Below are 18,266 nucleotides of genomic sequence, written 5' to 3'. Positions count from 1 at the left end.
ATAAAAAAAAAAGGGGGGGGGGTTTACATTCACTTTAAGTGGTTAAGACAGAAAAGGCCATCTTTCATAGAATGGATACAAAAAATTACCTGTATACCAACTGAATTTGATATATTTTAATGAAAGTGGAGTTTTCCATAAAAAAATAAAGTTGATGCAGGCACCACACAGCTGCAGCAGCCTCTATTATCTGAAATGTTGCAGGTGAATCCCTGGCTTTTCTGGAAGGCAAATCCCCATTATATAGAATATATTGGAGCTTGCCACCAACTCACATATTTTTCTATTGTCTCATCAATATGAAGGGCTGCCTTGCTGGTCATTAGGAATGTGCACAAGGCAGTAGGAGGGCAAGATTTACTAAGCTTAGTCCATCAGAAAAGCTGGAGATTCAGCTAAAGCAGTACTGTTTAGAGGTAGCTGTAATTTTTATAGATGTCTCTAGGTTTAGAAGCAGAAATACATTACACCAGATCCCTGCATGATCTCCCTCACATCCAACCATACATATTACTGGTGAAATGAATTTTAATAGCTTCAGAAAAAAACAGGTCATGAGGCAGCTGGGCATCAACAAAGCAAGTAAAGGAAATAGATCCCTGGCATCTAATCCATCCTCTATCCACTTCAAACTTCAGCCAATTAAAGTGGATGTAAACCCGATACATGTAATTTGAGCTTGGCACATATCTGTAGTGTTTTCTAATCTCTCTCCAAAGCACTGAGTCCGATGTGTTTCTTCTGTCCTGTAGCTCAGTTATCAGCCTGATAACTTCTGACAAGTTCTTGACACAGAAGATTAAAGCAGTTTAAAGTTTGTGTCTTGGGGGTTTGCTATAAATAGAGTAACAGAGAGCTGCTTGAATCAAAGCACAGCTCTGCAAGTCTTTGCCCATGTGGAGTGAGGGCATGTGCCTTTTCTCCAATCAGCTGTCATGGCTGTATGCCAATAATCCACTCCTGCTGAACAGGAAGAAAAAAAATTCTTTAACATTATGTAAGAATGCTAAAAAATATAGAAGGGGAAAGACAGCAGATATAAATATAAAAACTTATGTAGGATTTGTTTCATCCCTGTGTCTCATCTGAGGTGGTTTACTTCACTGGGTATATGAGAGTTTAAATTCCCTTTACTACACATTGGAACTCCAGAGAGAAAAAAAAAAAAAAAAAAAACACAAAACTCGCCAATCACAAAAATGTAATATCTGAAGAAGAAAAAACACACACAAAGAAAACAAAACCATCCAAGAGTAAATAAGAAAAATATTTATTCATTCGTCAGAGATCCTAATAAGATCCAATAGTTAATATGAAGAATAAAAAAGCTGTGGTAATGGAAAGGAATTTTGCAGTGCTGAATGTTTTTTTAGCATACCACTAGCTGCTGCATTTGTCACATTTGAATGTCACTGGTACTCCAATATCCTGCTGAAGTAGGTTTAAGGTTTAAGTCAAATTCCTTGCAAGATGATCACATTTTTTTAGGTTTCTTGCCTTTAACCGCAGTGCATGCACTTAAATATTTCAGTGTTTGAATACTTGCCATTTTATCTGAAAAACTAATTTTCTGTTCTTAACTGTGAAAACAGAAGATAGGAAATGATCTACAGTGTTTACAGTAACATATTGTAATCAGCCGGCCTGGAGCTGTTCAAATGTTTGCAGTCCATACTGTGGCTGGAATCTAAGGGTGTGTTTTTTTTCACAAGTCAGCTGAACATTCCGCCACGTATATGAACATTATCGCTCAACCCTTGTTCAATCAATTTGATGTCTTCCAGATCATCCTTGATGATACCAGTTATATGGCTCAGTCCTTCCTGTTGCTGTTTTAAGTGCTAAGGATAAAAAAAAAGAAAAAAAAAAGGAGAAATTATGCATTGCAATTAACATATCACATAAACCAAATCTCCCAATTTTACGATTATGTAAATACAGGTACCAATGATTTCACAACGAGAAAAAAATTATAGCGCTTGTAGTCATGGACCATATATGCAGGCTACCTTCAAGTGATTAGTCACTGGCAAAAAACTTGCTAGGGCTGGCCCTTAGTGCCCGCTCATTTAACCCCACCTACTTTGTGAGACTTGTTTTAATGCGAGCAATAAGGAGTCAGGGGATAGGGGATGGGGGGGGGGCACCATATTTAAAAATAAGTTGATATTGAACCAAAAACCATTACATACAATTACAACAGGGAGTTACACAAAGAATAACTCCCCATTTCTTCAGCTACGCATTTGCATTGTGTGTGAAGCACCGTGGGTTGTCCATTACAAGCCAGAAACTAGTCCCAAAATACAGGGATCCCTGTCTTGCCTTAACATTGCTGGGTCCATTAGGGGACCAGGCTTCACTCGTTAAGGGCATACCCCAAAAGGGTTTACAGGGTCTGGGAATCAGTGATGGACCACAGCCCTGGACCTGTATAGCAACCTGCACTTTGTACCAAGGTGAGCACCTCAGAAAGGATCCAGTGTCCAAAACACATTACATCCAACTCCACACAGGTACAGTTCTCAAAGGTCTAAAAGAGAAGTACCAATACGGAAACTGCTAGCTAGCACGGGCAACAAGCAGTCAGATCTTGAAAGAACTGTCAACAGAAAAAAAAATGAAGGGCTAAAAAGGAAAAAGCTTCTGCAGAGAAAAAAAAAGGTCTATTACCCAAGTACAACTACCTAATCAAAAACCAGGAATCTCATACAGTGGTTTCATAGTGGTTTCATAGTTAGTAAGGTTGAATAAAGACACCAGTCCATCTAGTTCAACCTGAGTGAGTGTCTACAATTGTCCCTATCCCTGTACACTTACACCAGTCCCTACCCTCAAGGGGCCCACAATCCAAGGTCCCCATTCATATACTAGGGCCAACTTTAAACGGAAACCAATTAACCTACCTGCATGTCTTTGGCTTGGGGTGGAGTCACATGAACATGCAAGAGCAGCACCCTAGCAAGTTTTATTGCCAGTGTCCAAATCGCCAGAAAACAGTCTGCATATAACCCATGGTCTAAGAAAACAAGCCTTGTGTCCTGTACAGTGCTGTTAAGGTAATAGGATATTATACTTCAAGAAAGTAATTTTACAGGCAAGTCAAACTCAGGATTAGCTAGTTCTTAGATCAATAGGTTATCCTCCACCCCCAATTTATTGAACACTGGAAAAAGCAAAGCTGAAAACTTAGCTCTGCATAACCCATCCTACTCTCATCACACCTTCAGTTTTGTAGCAAGCAATACAAGACACAGAAGGGAGGGTCTGGTAATGTACTTAAAGGAGAAGTACAGCCAAAGCTCATTTGGATGCACTTCTCCTATGGATCACAGGAGTGCAGTTATGTCGGTCTAGGCTCCATGTCATCACAACCATGGAGTCAGGATCCGCCTGGGTCCCTGGACCGACACCCGGCTCAGCCTCTCAGCAAGCCGCTGAGAGCCTAAACTAGCTGCTCCTGCCCCCCTCCACACTACAGCCCTCCAGTGAGCGAGGAGGGAGCAAAGCAGAGAGCTGTTACTGACAGTCAGCAGCTCTCTGCTCGGGGAGCTGCAAGAATCAAGCAATCGGCAGTTTCATTGCTCAATTCTGTGTTAGAGGCGCCAAGGAACAGATGCAGCATCTGACCGACGCTATATCCACCTAGGTAAGTATGAGAAAAAAAAAAAAAAAAAATATATATATATATATATATATATTTTTTTTTTTTTTTTTTTTTTTTTTTGTTAAAGCTTGGCTGACCAACACTTCAGCCATAGAATGAATACTATCTATCTATCTACACACCATCATGAAGCCAAGGAAAATGGAGAATCCCCCAGCCACAAAAGCACAGGGGGTTCCTTAGCCATACCCTTGGGGCCAACAGAGCCTGGCAGACCCTACTGCAGCAATAGAAGGCTGCATGTCAGAACCCACTAAATACGTTAAAGAGGACTTTAAAACTTCTTGTTGAAAGGGTCCTTAAAACACAGAAACCTCATCCATGGGAACCATCAGGGTATTTATGATCAGGTTCTTACCTTTCCTTACAGAAATCTTCCACCATAGGGTACTGGCACACACACACACACACACACACACACACAAACACACACACAAACACACAAACACACAAACAAACACACACACACAAACACACACAAACACACACACACACAAACACACACACACACACACACACACTGTTTACAATTTTTATCTTCAGCTTTTTCAGTTAAGCATAAAAACAAAAAAATTATGATATGCTGACTGGTTGCCATGTACATTTGTTCAAGACTGTGGCTTTCTCCCCCTCAATTTATTTTCTGCATTTGACCTAGATTTTCCTATGCAACAGCCTGACTTGCAAAAGCCCTACATTTTGGAAGGGGATAAAAAAAAAAAAATAAAAAAAAAAAAAAACACCTTACCTGCTTGATTTCTCTCAATAGATCCGAGTCTACATAGTAATTTTCTTCTGATCTCACTGCTCCAAAGTGGTTCTGCATTCTAATTTGTGACATTAGTTCATTAAGTCTACCCTAAAAAATAAAATGCAGCCGTGGTTACAGTATGAATATGCTAAACAGACCAGATGTTAGCATTAGCAGTGAATCAGAGGCTAAAGTAGTATCCTGATGCACATCTGTACTGAGCGATGTGAAATGCCACTGCTGGCATTCTCCTACAAATGCTGGTTGCCTGGCTTCAGTATGAGTATTTGAGACCCCAGACAAGCAAATGAAAGCAGATCCAGCATTAAAAGCAAAGGTCTGCAAATTTTTTTTAGGTTCTTCAAGGACAGGAAGCCAATGGCACAAGCAAAAGCTGGCCATAGATTTACATTTCATTGTAGACTCGAGCTTTCAAGACAAGAAAATTTCACAAAGTTGTTAAGGGCCTACCTAAAAATTGTGTTCGGAATAGATTACAGCTAAATCAGATGGTCTTTTACTCCAAACAGTGGATGATAAATCAAAATGCTAACCAGACAAAATTGATTAACTGAAAGCATACTAAACGACTTGCCCACCAAGCCATAGCTGAATGACTGCTACAGCACGTTCGGATAACTCTGGGATGGCATACGTTGACGTCCTTCCAGAATGGCACGCACCCAGGAATGTCCATGATCGTCGGGTCTACCAGATCCCGAGTACCCATCTGCAGCCCATGCTTCATAAAATACACGTTGGGGTGTTTGCTTTTTAAAATGGGGTTATTTTGTGGGCAATTCCACTGTTCTGGTGCTCCAGGATCCTCAAAAGTGTTAATAGGTAGGTCAGGATATTCTATGTGTAATTTATGTTCCTACACACTCGATGGTGCTCCCTGAATGTTAGGCCTCTGTGTGTGGCCAGGCTGTGGAAAAGTCTCACATGTGGTATGGGCATACTCGGGAGGAGTAGCAGAATGTATTTTGGGGTGTAATTGGATGAATGCTTATGCTGTGTGTGAGAAATAACTTATGACAATTGTGTGTAAAAAATAAAAGTATTTTCACAAGAATTGTAGGAAAAAAAAAAAAAAAAACAAAAAAAAAAAAAAAACTCACCATCAGTTTTGCTAAATACCTTGGACTGTCTACTTAACAAAAAGGGTCATTTGGGGGGGGTTTGTACTGGCCTGACATTTCAGGGCCTGAAGAAATTAGACAGGCGTGATCAATTTTTAATGATTTGTACCATATCTTGTAGACAAGAATTCCACATAGACCAAATATACGCTTATTTGGGTTATTTTTACAAAAGTCATGGGAGATGGGAGGATATATATATAAAAAAAGCAGTGATTAACCATTTCATGACTAAGCCCATTTCTGACATTTGGTGTTTAGATCAAATCCACATTTTCTGCTAGAAAATTACTTAGAACCCACACACATAAAAATATATTATTATTATTATTATTATAATATATATATATATATATATATATATATATATATATTCTAGAGAATAAATTGGCGATTGTTGCAATATTTTATGTCACACGGTATTTATGCAGCAGTGTTTTAAATGCAAAATTTTTTTTTTCCTGGATTTAAAAAAAAAATTAAACAGTAAAGTAAGCCCAATTTTTTTGTATAATGTGAAAGATGATGTTACGCCAAGTAAATAGATACCAAACATGTCACGCTTTTTAATTGCACGCACTCGGGAATGGTGACAAAATTTGGTACCCAAAAATCTCCATAGGCGATGCTTTACATTTTTTTCACGGTTACCAGGTTAGAATTACAGAGGAGGTCTAGTGCTAGAGAGAGAGGTGAGAGAGAGGTGCTAGAGAGAGAGGTGAGAGAGAGGTGCTAGAGAGAGAGGTGAGAGAGAGGTGCTAGAGAGAGAGGTGAGAGAGAGGTGCTAGAGAGAGAGGGGGGGAGAGGGAGAGAGAGAGAGGGGGGGAGAGGGAGAGAGAGGGGGGGGGGAGAGGGAGAGAGAGGGGGAGGGAGAGAGATAGATAGATAGATAGATAGATAGATAGATAGATAGATAGATAGATAGATAGATAGATAGATAGATAGATAGATAGATAGATAGATAGATAGATAGATAGATAGATAGATAGATAGATAGATATCCCCTTATAGAGATATCTACACATAATATCTGCTGAAGCATACTCCCGAAGAAGCAGTCGTGCCATTTTAATCATGCTTTTGTCTTAATAGATGTATATATTTTTATACAATTGCATATGCGAGTCTTTACGGTACCATAAAAGTCCAGACTTTCCTCAAACTTTCTACTGCTTGTTTTTCAAAAATGACAGGACGATGGTACATTATCATATGTTTATTAGTGATAATTACTTGCACCATTCTTTAGTCATGGCTGCATTCTAAGGCCCCTTTCACACATGCGGATGATATGTCCGTATTTCATCCATCCGTTTGCGGATGAAATACGGGCATACATTCATCCCTATGGGATAGCGGGTGTCTGCGGATGAACATCCGCAGACACCCGATTTCCTCTGCCTCCGCAACAGTCGATTCTGCAGACGGAGGAAAATCCTATTTTTCTATCCGTCAGCAGAGCGGATCGGATGAACACAGTCCGTGCTCATCCGATCCCCATAGAGGAGAGTGGAGAGCTGACAGGGCGGTCCCCGCACAGTGTGCGGAGACCGCCCTGTCCGCAGCCGGCTCAGCGGGGACAACGGAGCGATCATTACTGATCCGCCCCGTGTGAAAGAGGCCTTAGGCAAAATTGTGAGTGAGCCCACTCCCTTGGCTGAGGTAGTTTTTCCTGGATGCCTCAAAACAATCAGAAAGGAGATTCAACAGAGATGACTTTACCCCAGTCTTCCGAAGTCCAATCTCTGTACCCTTTGCAGAATATCAGTCTGTGCCTGATGTTTTTCCTGGAGAGAAATGGTTTCTTTGCTGGCCTTCTTGACACCAGGCCATCCACCAAAAGTCTTTGCCTCACTGTGTGTGCAGATGCGCCTACTGACATTTTTGAGCAAGCTTTGCACTGGTGGTGCTCTGATGCCACAACTGAATCAACTGTAGGAGATGGTTCTGGCGCTTGCTGGACTTTCTTGGCTCCCTGAAGCACTCTTCACGGATGCAGTGGAAATGGTTAATGGGAGCAAGTTCATTTTCATGGCAAAGAGGGACTTGCAATTAATCACAATTTATCTGACCACTCTTCATAACATTCTGGAGTATATGCAAAATTTCCATAAGAAAAACAAATGCAGCTGACTGTGAAAATTGCAATTCTCCAAACATGTGCGTGTGTATTTTTTTTTTTTTTTTTTTTTTACATACAGTGACCAGAGCAATGCAGTGTTACCATAGTAACACTTACTCTGGAGAGGTGATCAGGATTTTTTATTATATACAGATTGCTTATACCGTATATACTCGAGTATAGGCCGACCCGAATATAAGCCGAGGCCCCCAATTTACCCCCAAAAAAACTGGCAAACTTATTGACTCGTGTATAAGCCGAGGGCGAGACATGCCTGTCCATCCCTGTGTGTGTGTCCGTCCATCCCTGTGTGTCCGTCCATCCCTGTGTGTGTGTGTGTCCATCCGTCCATCCATCCCTGTGTGTGTGTGTGTGTCCATCCGTCCATCCATCCCTGTGTGTGTGTGTGTGTCCATCCATCCATCCATCCCTGTGTGTGTGTGTGTGTCCATCCATCCATCCATCCCTGTGTGTGTGTGTGTGTCCATCCATCCATCCATCCCTGTGTGTGTGTGTCTCCATCCATCCATCCCTGTGTGTGTGTGTCTCCATCCATCCATCCCTGTGTGTGTGTGTCTCCATCCATCCATCCCTGTGTGTGTGTGTGTGTGTGTGTGTGTGTGTGTGTGTGTGTGTGTGTGTGTGTGTGTGTGTGTGTGTGTGTGTGTGTGTGTGTGTGTGTGTGTGTCCAGCCTACCTGTGTCCCTTGCCTCCGTCCCGTGCCGTGCCTTGCCTCCGTCCCGTGCCTTGCCGTGCCGTGCCTTGCCTCCGTCCCGTGCCTTGCCGTGCCGTGCCTTGCCTCCGTCCCGTGCCGTGCCGTGCCTTGCCTCCGTCCCGTGCCGTGCCTTGCCTCCGTCCCGTGCCGTGCCTTGCCTCCGTCCCGTGCCGTGCCTTGCCTCCGTCCCGTGTCGTGCCTTGCCTCCGTCCCGTGTCGTGCCTTGCCTCCGTCCCGTGTCGTGCCTTGCCTCCGTCCCGTGTCGTGCCTTGCCTCCGTCCCGTGTCGTGCCTTGCCTCCGTCCCGTGTCGTGCCTTGCCTCCGTCCCGTGTCGTGCCTTGCCTCCGTCCCGTGTCGTGCCTTGCCTCCGTCCCGTGTCGTGCCTTGCCTCCGTCCCGTGTCGTGCCTTGCCTCCGTCCCGTGTCGTGCCTTGCCTCCGTCCCGTGTCGTGCCTTGCCTCCGTCCCGTGTCGTGCCTTGCCTCCGTCCCGTGTCGTGCCTTGCCTCCGTCCCGTGTCGTGCCTTGCCTCCGTCCCGTGTCGTGCCTTGCCTCCGTCCCGTGCCTTGCCAGGATCGCCGCTCTTCGTCGGCGCCTCGGCGGCCATTGTAAAATTCAAAAGCCGCGCCTCCGCCTTCGCCTGTGATAGGCGGAACACTGAATTTCCCAGCAGCCTGTGTTCCGCCTATCACGGACATCGTCTCATCCTCGTCCGTAGTACGAGGATGAGACGATGTCCGTGATAGGCGGAACACAGGCTGCTGGGAAATTCAGTGTTCCGCCTATCACAGGCGAAGGCGGAGGCGCGGCGTTTGAAGGGTAGAATGTCCGCTGTCTGTCTGCTCGACACGCTGATCGAGCAGGCAGACAGCGATGACTCGAGTATAAGCCGAGGGGGGCACTTTCAGCCTCAAAAAAGAGGCTGAAAATCTCGGCTTATACTCGAGTATATACGGTAACTGAATTTTACAGTTCTACGCATTCATTCTGCTGAATGAAAAGTATTCAGTGTTTATTATTGTGATTAACTGATTGGCCATAGCTAAAAATCACATGGTACAGGTGGGCTGTGACTGGTCCTGTCTGTCATATTTCAATAGGCTGGGTGGGAAGAAATTAAACCCTGCAAAGAAAGGCTCCCTCTCCTGGCTAAAATTCTATGGGACTGTAATGGGAAGAAGCACCAGGAGGGGGTAGTCATTTGCCACAGAATGTAAACGGATGCGGCAGCCAGGGCCGCTGATAGAAATCATGGGGCCCCGTACAGCCTACCTGACGGGGCCCCCTTCAGCTCCACCCTGTTTTCTCCCCTGGTCCCTCCTCCAGCCCCACCCCTCCCCAGATGGTCAGAGACTGCAGATATAGTACAGGAGATGGTCAGAGACTGCAGACATTCCACAGGAGATGGTCAGAGACTGCAGACATACCACAGGAGATGATCAGAGACTGCAGACATAGTACAGGAGATGATCAGAGACTGTAGACATAGTAGAGGAGATGGTCAGAGACTGGATACATAGTACAGGAGATGATCAGAGACTGCAGACATACTACAGGAGATGATCAGAGACTGCAGACATTCCACAGGAGATGGTCAGAGACTGCAGACATACCACAGGAGATGGTCAGAGACTGCAGACATAGTACAGGAGATGATCAGAGACTGTAGACATAGTAGAGGAGATGGTCAGAGACTGGATACATAGTACAGGAGATGATCAGAGACTGCAGACATAGTACAGGAGAGGGTCAGAGACTGCAGACATAGTACAGGAGATGGTCAGAGACTGCATACATACTATAGGAGATGATCAGAGACTGCAGACATAGTACAGGAGATGATCGGAGACTGCAGACATAGTACAGGAGATGATCAGAGACTGCAGACATGGTACAGGAGATGATCAGAGACTGCAGACATGGTACAGGAGATGATCAGAGACTGCAGACATGGTACAGGAGATGATCAGAGACTGCAGACATGGTACAGGAGATGATCAGAGACTGCAGACATGGTACAGGAGATGATCAGAGACTGCAGACATAGTACAGGAGAGGGTCAGAGACTGCAGACATAGTACAGGAGATGATCAGAGACTGCAGACATGGTACAGAAGATGATCAGAGACTGCAGACATGGTACAGAAGATGATCAGAGACTGCAGACATGGTACAGGAGATGATCAGAGACTGCAGACATGGTACAGGAGATGATCAGAGACTGCAGACATGGTACAGGAGATGATCAGAGACTGCAGACATAGTACAGGAGACAGTTAGGGATTGCATACATAATACAGGAGATGATCAGAGACTGCAGACATGGTACAGGAGATGATCAGAGACTGCAGACATAGTACAGGAGATGATCAGAGACTGCAGACATGGTACAGGAGATGATCAGAGACTGCAGACATGGTACAGGAGATGATCAGAGACTGCAGACATGGTACAGGAGATGATCAGAGACTGCAGACATAGTACAGGAGATGGTTAGGGATCGCAGACATGATTGATTCAGGAGATGGTCAGAGACTCCGTTTATGGCTGAACCCAGTGTACAAGTATATAGTATCACAGGGCTGATCCACTCTATTTAAACCACCTCTGCAAGATCAAGTCAGTGATTTTCCTTTGAAAGTACAACCAAGTGACAGAAGACAGCTTCACATACAATTTCCAAAATACTAATTTTCTTACAAACAGTGAACTGGTCAGGATTACTGAGGACAGTAACCAGTTAATGGGTCTGTGAAGCTTCTAGCCTGATTTAGAAGTAAATCCTTCTCCAAAAAAGAATTAAAATATCAAACAATCTGTGCAGCACACAGAGCTCTGGCTAAATAGTTGATTATAAGCTGAAATGGTTAAAAGCTGCTACAGAGTCTTCCAGGAATCTTATCAGTGTGATCAGACAATGTGCAGGTCAGGTTAGGCAGATAAAAAAAAAAAGTAACCAGCAAGACAAGAGGGAGGGGAGGCTGAACGATAACCTGTACACTGGCTAATCCCACGGAAGACACTGCAGCCAGCCAGTTACGTGTAACTGTGCTCCAGACGATCCTGTTTCCTGCAGAACTTGTATTGCTGTAGTCATACCTCCTTGTGTCTCCCTCCTGGCTCTCCCCCATTCAGCCCCACTCCAGCATTGTTTACAGTTAAAGGTGAACGGGCTGAAGAAGGGGAGGGCTACACTTTTTTTTTTTTTATTAGTTACTATGCATTCTTTCATCCCTGTTTATATTGCCTGGGCCCCCCCCTGGTGGCCAGGCCCGGTACAACAGGGCCAGTCTTACTGGCTTATCAGCGGCCCTGGCGGCAGCTGTTGGATCTTGGTAAAAAAAAAAAAAAAAAAAATTATATATAAATATATATCTGTGGGAGGGATCGTTTAGTTCACAGAACATCCATCCTGTGCTTGGGTGGTAGGTATAGGGAGTAAAAGAAAGACTTGCGAACATGCCTGAGCTCTATGTGCCCGCCAGGAAGCCGACACTCTGCATCGCTAATCACAGGAAGCGAGACAGTGCTCAATCTGTGCAGCCGCGGATCGAGAAACATCTTATTTACTGCGATTAGCACTGCAAAGATTCAGCTTCCTGGCAGGAGAGGGCACGTGGACTTGAACATGCCAGAGCTCATCCTTAATAGGGATGTATAGTGTAGACACCTTTTCAATGCCAATGGCCTTCCTGCCCTCCTCAGGACAATAGGTATCCTTAGAACTGAAGAATATTTATAAAAGGGCACACAGACCTAGGCCATTCTCAAAAAGAATTTTTTTTATTTTTTTTATTAAATTGGCAATGATTGTACTCAAACATAATGTATATAATGTATGTTTCTTACATCACCTGGTCTTCTTCTGGCATCACCGGTTCTTTGCAACAGATCCAAGAGAGACTACTCTCATCTGTCCATACTGTGACATGTCTATACATTAGGTCTGTTTGTGAGTGCACTTAATCTTTAAAGTTAATGAACCCAATGCCACAGTACTAGCACAGTTCAAGTTTATTCTGATTTTAATGAACTCACCTTGCCTTAATCACATCAAGAAGCTACTAATATAAAAGCAACTAAAAAGGAAAGTATACAATTCTAAACCTATCACAAAACGTACCTTGAACTGTGTAGGAGCATTAAGTTCACTCTGGATAGTATCTAGCTGTACACGCAGATGTTCCTCTTCTGCTTGAATTGCAAATCCACTTTTTCGCTGAATTTCTTGTTTTATTAAAACCTTTTGATGGTGAGAACATTAGTAAGATATGCAAGTTAATTCACTGCTAAAGCAGCGACACCAATTAGTTAAATAAAAACCATATGCATCCTTGCCAGCCTTCTGAAGCTTAGCACAAGAAAATACACGTTTGGTTACATTAAATTTTTTAGGTTTTTGCAAGGATACAGAACAAGTAGGAGCACTATACTTTTCATATTACTAGGCATAACTGCCTGTAGACCTGCCACTAGTGGAGAAGCTTGGCAGATTAGAAGTACCCTTAAGTCAGTGCAGATCAACTGTATGGATGGCTGAAGTTCAGTCTTTTAGATAGACACTCACTACCCAACTAATCACTGATCTGGATCAAGCATGCAGCAAGTGAAGTCAGAAGTCCCACATCCTTGGGTCATCAGTTGGCTCACTGAGGGTTTGATCACACAGGGCACTTTACTGTGGGCCCCATGCAGGTCCATGTTTTCCTGGCATGGAGATGCACATGTGTTGCATGCATCCCATATTTTCATCCTACTAATTTCTATTGATACATGTCCTAATGTAACATTCAGGTTTTAGTGTGGGACCCCCAAATACAGCTTGTATGCCTTCACGGACCCACACCCGCACTCTCCTGCATGTCATATTAGGACACAGCAGCTGTGTCTTTACAGCGGTGTGTGACAAGTGAATGGGATGCCTGCACGGGGAAGCACGCAACGCCTGTGCGTCCCCGCAGAGGGAAAACTGGGACCTGCACTGGGCCTGTAGTAAACCACCCCAAGTGAATGAGCCATTAATTGAGCTAAAAGGGAAGCATGATTTTGGAGCCCACACAGTTAAAGTGAAACTTTAGTCATAAAATTAAGTCCTGCTAGATCACGTCAGGCTGGTGCCTTTTCAAGGTATAAAATCCAGTAATACACTTTCTTACTCAGCACATGCTCAGTTGCGCTCTATTTTTAGGTACTGCCGAGTCTTAAAGCAAACATAAACCCTCCTATCCTTTACAGCCAAGGAAGCTGCAATCTAACAATTATACATGATCTGAGGTTACTGCAGGGACCAGAGAAGAACCTGGGTCATTGACATGTGTCAGGCAGACAAGAGGATGAGATGTTAACCAATTAAGGACCAAGCTTCTGAGATTTGGTATTTACAAGTAAAAAAAAAAACAAAAAAAAACGTTTTGCTAGAAAATTATATAATATATATATATATATATAATGTTTGGGGGTTCCAACACCCTAGAGAATAAAACAGTCGTTGCAATACTTTGCCACACCATATTTGTGCAGTGATCTTACAAGTACACTTTTGGGGGGGGGGGGGGAACACTTTTTTGGAATAAAAAGCATGACAGGAGCTCTTAAATATATGAGATCTGGGGTCAAAAGGACCTCAGATCTCGTATTCACACCAAGGCCCTTTAACCACTTAAGCTCCGGACCAATTTGCAGCCAAAGGACCAAGCTCCTTTTTGCGATTCGGCACTGTGTCGCTTTAACTGACAATTGCGCGGTCCTGTGACGTGGCTCCCAAAAAAAATTGGCGTCTTTTTTTTCCCCACAAATATATATATATAAAAAAAAAAAAAATTCCCTCAGTTTAGGCCAATACATATTGTTCTACATATTTTTTGGTAAAAATAAATAAATCACAATTAGCGATTGTTTGGTTTGCGCAAAAGTTATAGCGTTTACAAAATAGTAGATAGTTTTATGGCATTTTTACTTATTTTTTTTTTTTAGTAATGGCGGCGATCTGCGATTTTTATTGCGACTGCGACATTACGGCAGACAGACATTTTTGGGACCATTGTCATTTATACAGCAATCAGTGCTATTTAAATGCACTGATTCCTGTGTAAATGGCAATGCCAGTGAAGGAGTTAACCACTAGGGGGCAGTGTAGGTGTTATGTATGACGTTATGAGGTTTTTTTTTTATTGTAGGGGGCTTGGCCTGGCATGTGACGTCACTGACAGTCTTTCCCTATAAAAGGGAACAGACGATCGGTGACAGCCACAGTAGGAAGAACGGGGAGAGGTTTGTTTACACAGATCTCGCCTCGTTCTTCAGCTCTGTGACCCGATCGCGGGACACCAGCGGCGATCGGGCCCGCTGGTCCCACCGCCACGGAGCTCAGGACAAGGTCGGGAGTGCGCCGCCGCCGGCGCGCACCCGACCCAGGGCTGGGCACTTAAAGAGCAACGTACCGTTACATGCTTGGGCCCAGCTGTGCCATTCTGCCGACGTATATGTGCAGGAGGCGGTCCTTAAGTGGTTAAGAGCTATGGGCGCAAGTGATGATTTGACGTTGCTTCCACTCTGCATTGATATGGAGATGAGTGGGGGCCCCATCTTTCCCTCACTCGTCTCCATGCCTAACAGGAAGAAGAGCCCGATAGGCGCCGGTAAGTGGTGGAGGGCCCTCTCCCACCGCAGATAAAAGGGATCTTGCGGCGAATCCACCGCAGAATCTAGTTATCCAAAAGCGGACCACCTCCTGAATAAGAGGATACCAGGGTTATGGCAGCTAGCTGCTGCCATAAGTGGTTAAAGCGGAACTAAACCCATCAGTTTAACAGTTTTAAAAAAAAGTCATATTCCCGACATGCTGTCATATGCTTGTGCACTCAAAAAACTGTCAAGCCATCAAATGGCTGATGACATATGTGCAGCACCGTGGCAGTTTCATATCAATGAGGAGGAAACATGGCAGCTTACTTGGCTGAAAAGGATAGGAAGGTTTAGGTCCACTTTAAAGTGGATGTAAAGCCTTAGTGTTTTTACCTTCAAGCATTCCCTGCATGAAGGTTAAAAAAAAAAAAAATATATAAAAAAGAGAGAAGATAAAAACAAAAAAAACAAAAAACAAAAACAAAAAAAAAACACCTCACTATTTTCCTGTCTCCCCCCCAAAAACACTTACCTGACTCAGTCAGTGATCTAGCGTTGTGCCCGGCTGCAATTCTCTACCCTTTCTCTCTCTTCTCACAGGGACTCAGGCAGCAGCAGGGGCCATTGGCTCCTGCTGCTGTCAGTCAAATCCTGCAAATGGGAGCCGAGCCGTACTGCATCCACACACACGCGCGCACACACACGTGCACACAGTATGGCTCAGGAGTGAAGAGGAGCCTGGAGCAGTCAGGGGACCCGAGAGGAGGAGGCTGACTGTGCAAATCCATTGCTCAGAGAAGGTGAGAATGACATGTTTGTTATATTAAGCTAAAAATATTTGAGTTTTTTTCCAAAGTCCAAGCTGCCTGGTACCCATAGTAAACAGCAGAAAGTCTGGATGGCAGCCATGTAGGCACTTATAGCATTAAACCTACATTATTACAATCCTAAGATCAGATCATTTTGAAGTTCTCTGAACACAGCTCTCGCTATAAATAAAGAAATTAAGCATACCTGAAGAACTCTGTGGGAAAGCTCCAGTAATTTCCTTTTGTACTGTGCAAGCTTAGCCACTGTTGTTGCCTGATTTTTTTGCAGTTCACTTATGTCATCAGAGATCATCTGAAAAAACAAAACAAAAAACCAGACACTTAATTTTTATATATATGATCCCTCTTTAAAGTGGAGAAATATGTAATTAAGCTTACATCTAGTCTACTCTGGTGCAGTTTTGTCATCTGATCTTGAACTTTAAGTCTTCTAAGTAGCTCTTTGAAGCCAACCATTGCAACAGGGATCAGCCTGAAAAAAAAAAAAAAATAATAAAAAAAAATAAATAAAAAAAAATGAGAAAATGCTGACTTACACATGGAAATGAAAGGTTTTCTTTGTATTTGCTAAAATACTCATACACATAAGCAAAGTTTGACTATGTTATTTGACATAGTCCTGCCAGAATTGGAAGAAATTTAAAAAAAAAGTTGACACCCCAGCCTCATAACTCAGTGGTCTTCCTATTGCATGTAACATCCGAGATATTGCATTTGTTGACAGATTATAGCACACATCTGTGGCCTGAAAGCAACCCAATGACAAGTACTCACCTCTCCGAATCAGGATTGTCCATTTTTGCTTGTTCCCAAATATTACGATCCACACCTTGAAAAGAAAAGAAAAAAAAAAAAAAAAAAAGTCACTCAGGGCAAAGACTTATAAATAGACCACTTCAAAACATTCCCCTTTCAATCTTTAAAGAGGTAGTAAACTGCAAAAAAGACAACAAAATTCTTCTCCCTGCAACTTTGGAGTATAATGTGCTAGTATGCATTGCATACTAGCACATTATGTAAGACTTTCCTGAAAACAAAGCCCTCCAGCAAAGCGCTGTCACAGCTCCTGGGGGTATCATCTTCACCTGGTCCTTCTTCCGGATTCGCAGGCTGCGGTCATTTAACTGTCATCTCAACTCAGCCATCACTCCCGTGGCATGGCACTCTAAGGACGGCATTTCATCCATTGACAGCTCAGTGTGCATGCACATGTGACAACAGTGCTGCTAAAATAAATATCTGCTAAAGGGTGCACGTTTAGGAAATATTTACTGTACCTACAGATATGCTTTACTATAAGCTTACATGCAAGTAAAAATCATTACAAGGGCTTTACTACCACCTTTATATAAATAAGAGCACAGTTTCTATTAAATATATTTCCCACATTGTTGGTACGTTTGGTTCTTGTCCAACGTGTCCATGGCCTTCCTTTATAAAACATTCTATTTCTTTCCTGGCGTATATTAGTGATATTGATATTTAAAATCAGCAAAAAGTATGCAAGATATCAGTGGCATAGGCAATCGGCAAGGTGGACATTTTTGTCTACATTCCCTATGACCACCTATGCAGCCACACCACACTAGCACAGGCAACTCCCACAAATCAACCCACAAGATGACTGCTGGCTGAGGGGTCTTAGCAGGGTTCACCTACATCAGGACACCCAGTGTCCTACTGACCCCCTACATCAGCAGCCATAACTTCATTACAGATACCATCACCAGTTAATTTCAAGAACAATTTAAATGCAGAGTTTACAGTTCGAGTTCCTGTCACTTAAGTTAGAGCCTTGCTATGGAAAAACCATAAATGAACAGGATGCCACAGATTTCCAAATATACACTGCAACACTAAACACTGTCACATGGTACAAAATGCTTTACCTGCAGGAGGGTTCTGCAGTAGCTGCTTTATTTGTGCTGGGGACAGCTCTATTCTGGCCATGGTTAATGCAACTCCCAGCTGCTGAAAATTGGCTTTTACATTGGCTTGCTCAAAGTAGGCTTGTAAAGAACTGGACGGGACTCTTCTGGACGTTCCATTTGGTGAACGCTCCACAACGTATATGACAACTTCTGTTCTAGTAGGACAAAATCATTGAAACGCATTAAGCACTATGACTAAACTTAAATTTACTATTTTTTTTATACACAGATTGCACATATAGTGTATTTTAAGAAATAGAAAATTTGCCTGGCAGCTGAAAACGGCAAAATAAAATTTCATGCATTGGCCAGAGAGGCCACTTATCCATTAAACATAATATTGTTATACTCACCATAAAATCATTTTCTTGGAGTCCATTTAGAGACACAGGAAGTCTTAAACTCAACTGTTCTACTGCCAATTACATGATTGGGTACTGGTAAACAAAATTCAATGCCAGCCCAGGATAACTCCTCCTACTCCCAG

At 43.2% G+C, this 18,266-nt stretch overlaps 1 protein-coding gene across 3 annotated transcripts in view; it reads right to left on the bottom strand.

The window, feature by feature from the left end:
• Nucleotides 1–1,254: 1,254 nt before the first annotated feature.
• The window catches only part of NUP54 (nucleoporin 54), a 54,407-nt gene continuing 37,395 nt past the window's right edge, over nt 1,255–18,266 (bottom strand). For all 3 annotated transcript variants that reach the window (XM_077476505.1, XM_077476506.1, XM_077476507.1), the window contains 7 exons: nt 17,738–17,934; nt 16,623–16,677; nt 16,227–16,320; nt 16,033–16,140; nt 12,518–12,637; nt 4,416–4,526; nt 1,255–1,841 (listed from right to left, as the gene is read on the bottom strand). In XM_077476505.1, coding sequence (XP_077332631.1) covers nt 1,713–1,841; nt 4,416–4,526; nt 12,518–12,637; nt 16,033–16,140; nt 16,227–16,320; nt 16,623–16,677; nt 17,738–17,934 — 814 coding nt within the window. In that variant the 3' untranslated portion in view covers nt 1,255–1,712. The remainder of the gene's footprint in view (nt 1,842–4,415; nt 4,527–12,517; nt 12,638–16,032; nt 16,141–16,226; nt 16,321–16,622; nt 16,678–17,737; nt 17,935–18,266) is intronic.

The sequence above is a fragment of the Lithobates pipiens genome, unplaced genomic scaffold (genome assembly GCF_037356315.1).
Source record: "Lithobates pipiens isolate NorthernLeopardFrog02 unplaced genomic scaffold, aLitPip1_a1.2 Scaffold_13, whole genome shotgun sequence".
NCBI lineage: Eukaryota > Metazoa > Chordata > Amphibia > Anura > Ranidae > Lithobates > Lithobates pipiens.
Note: the sequence above shows the minus strand (reverse complement) of the source record. Positions and strands in the feature narration are given on the sequence as shown.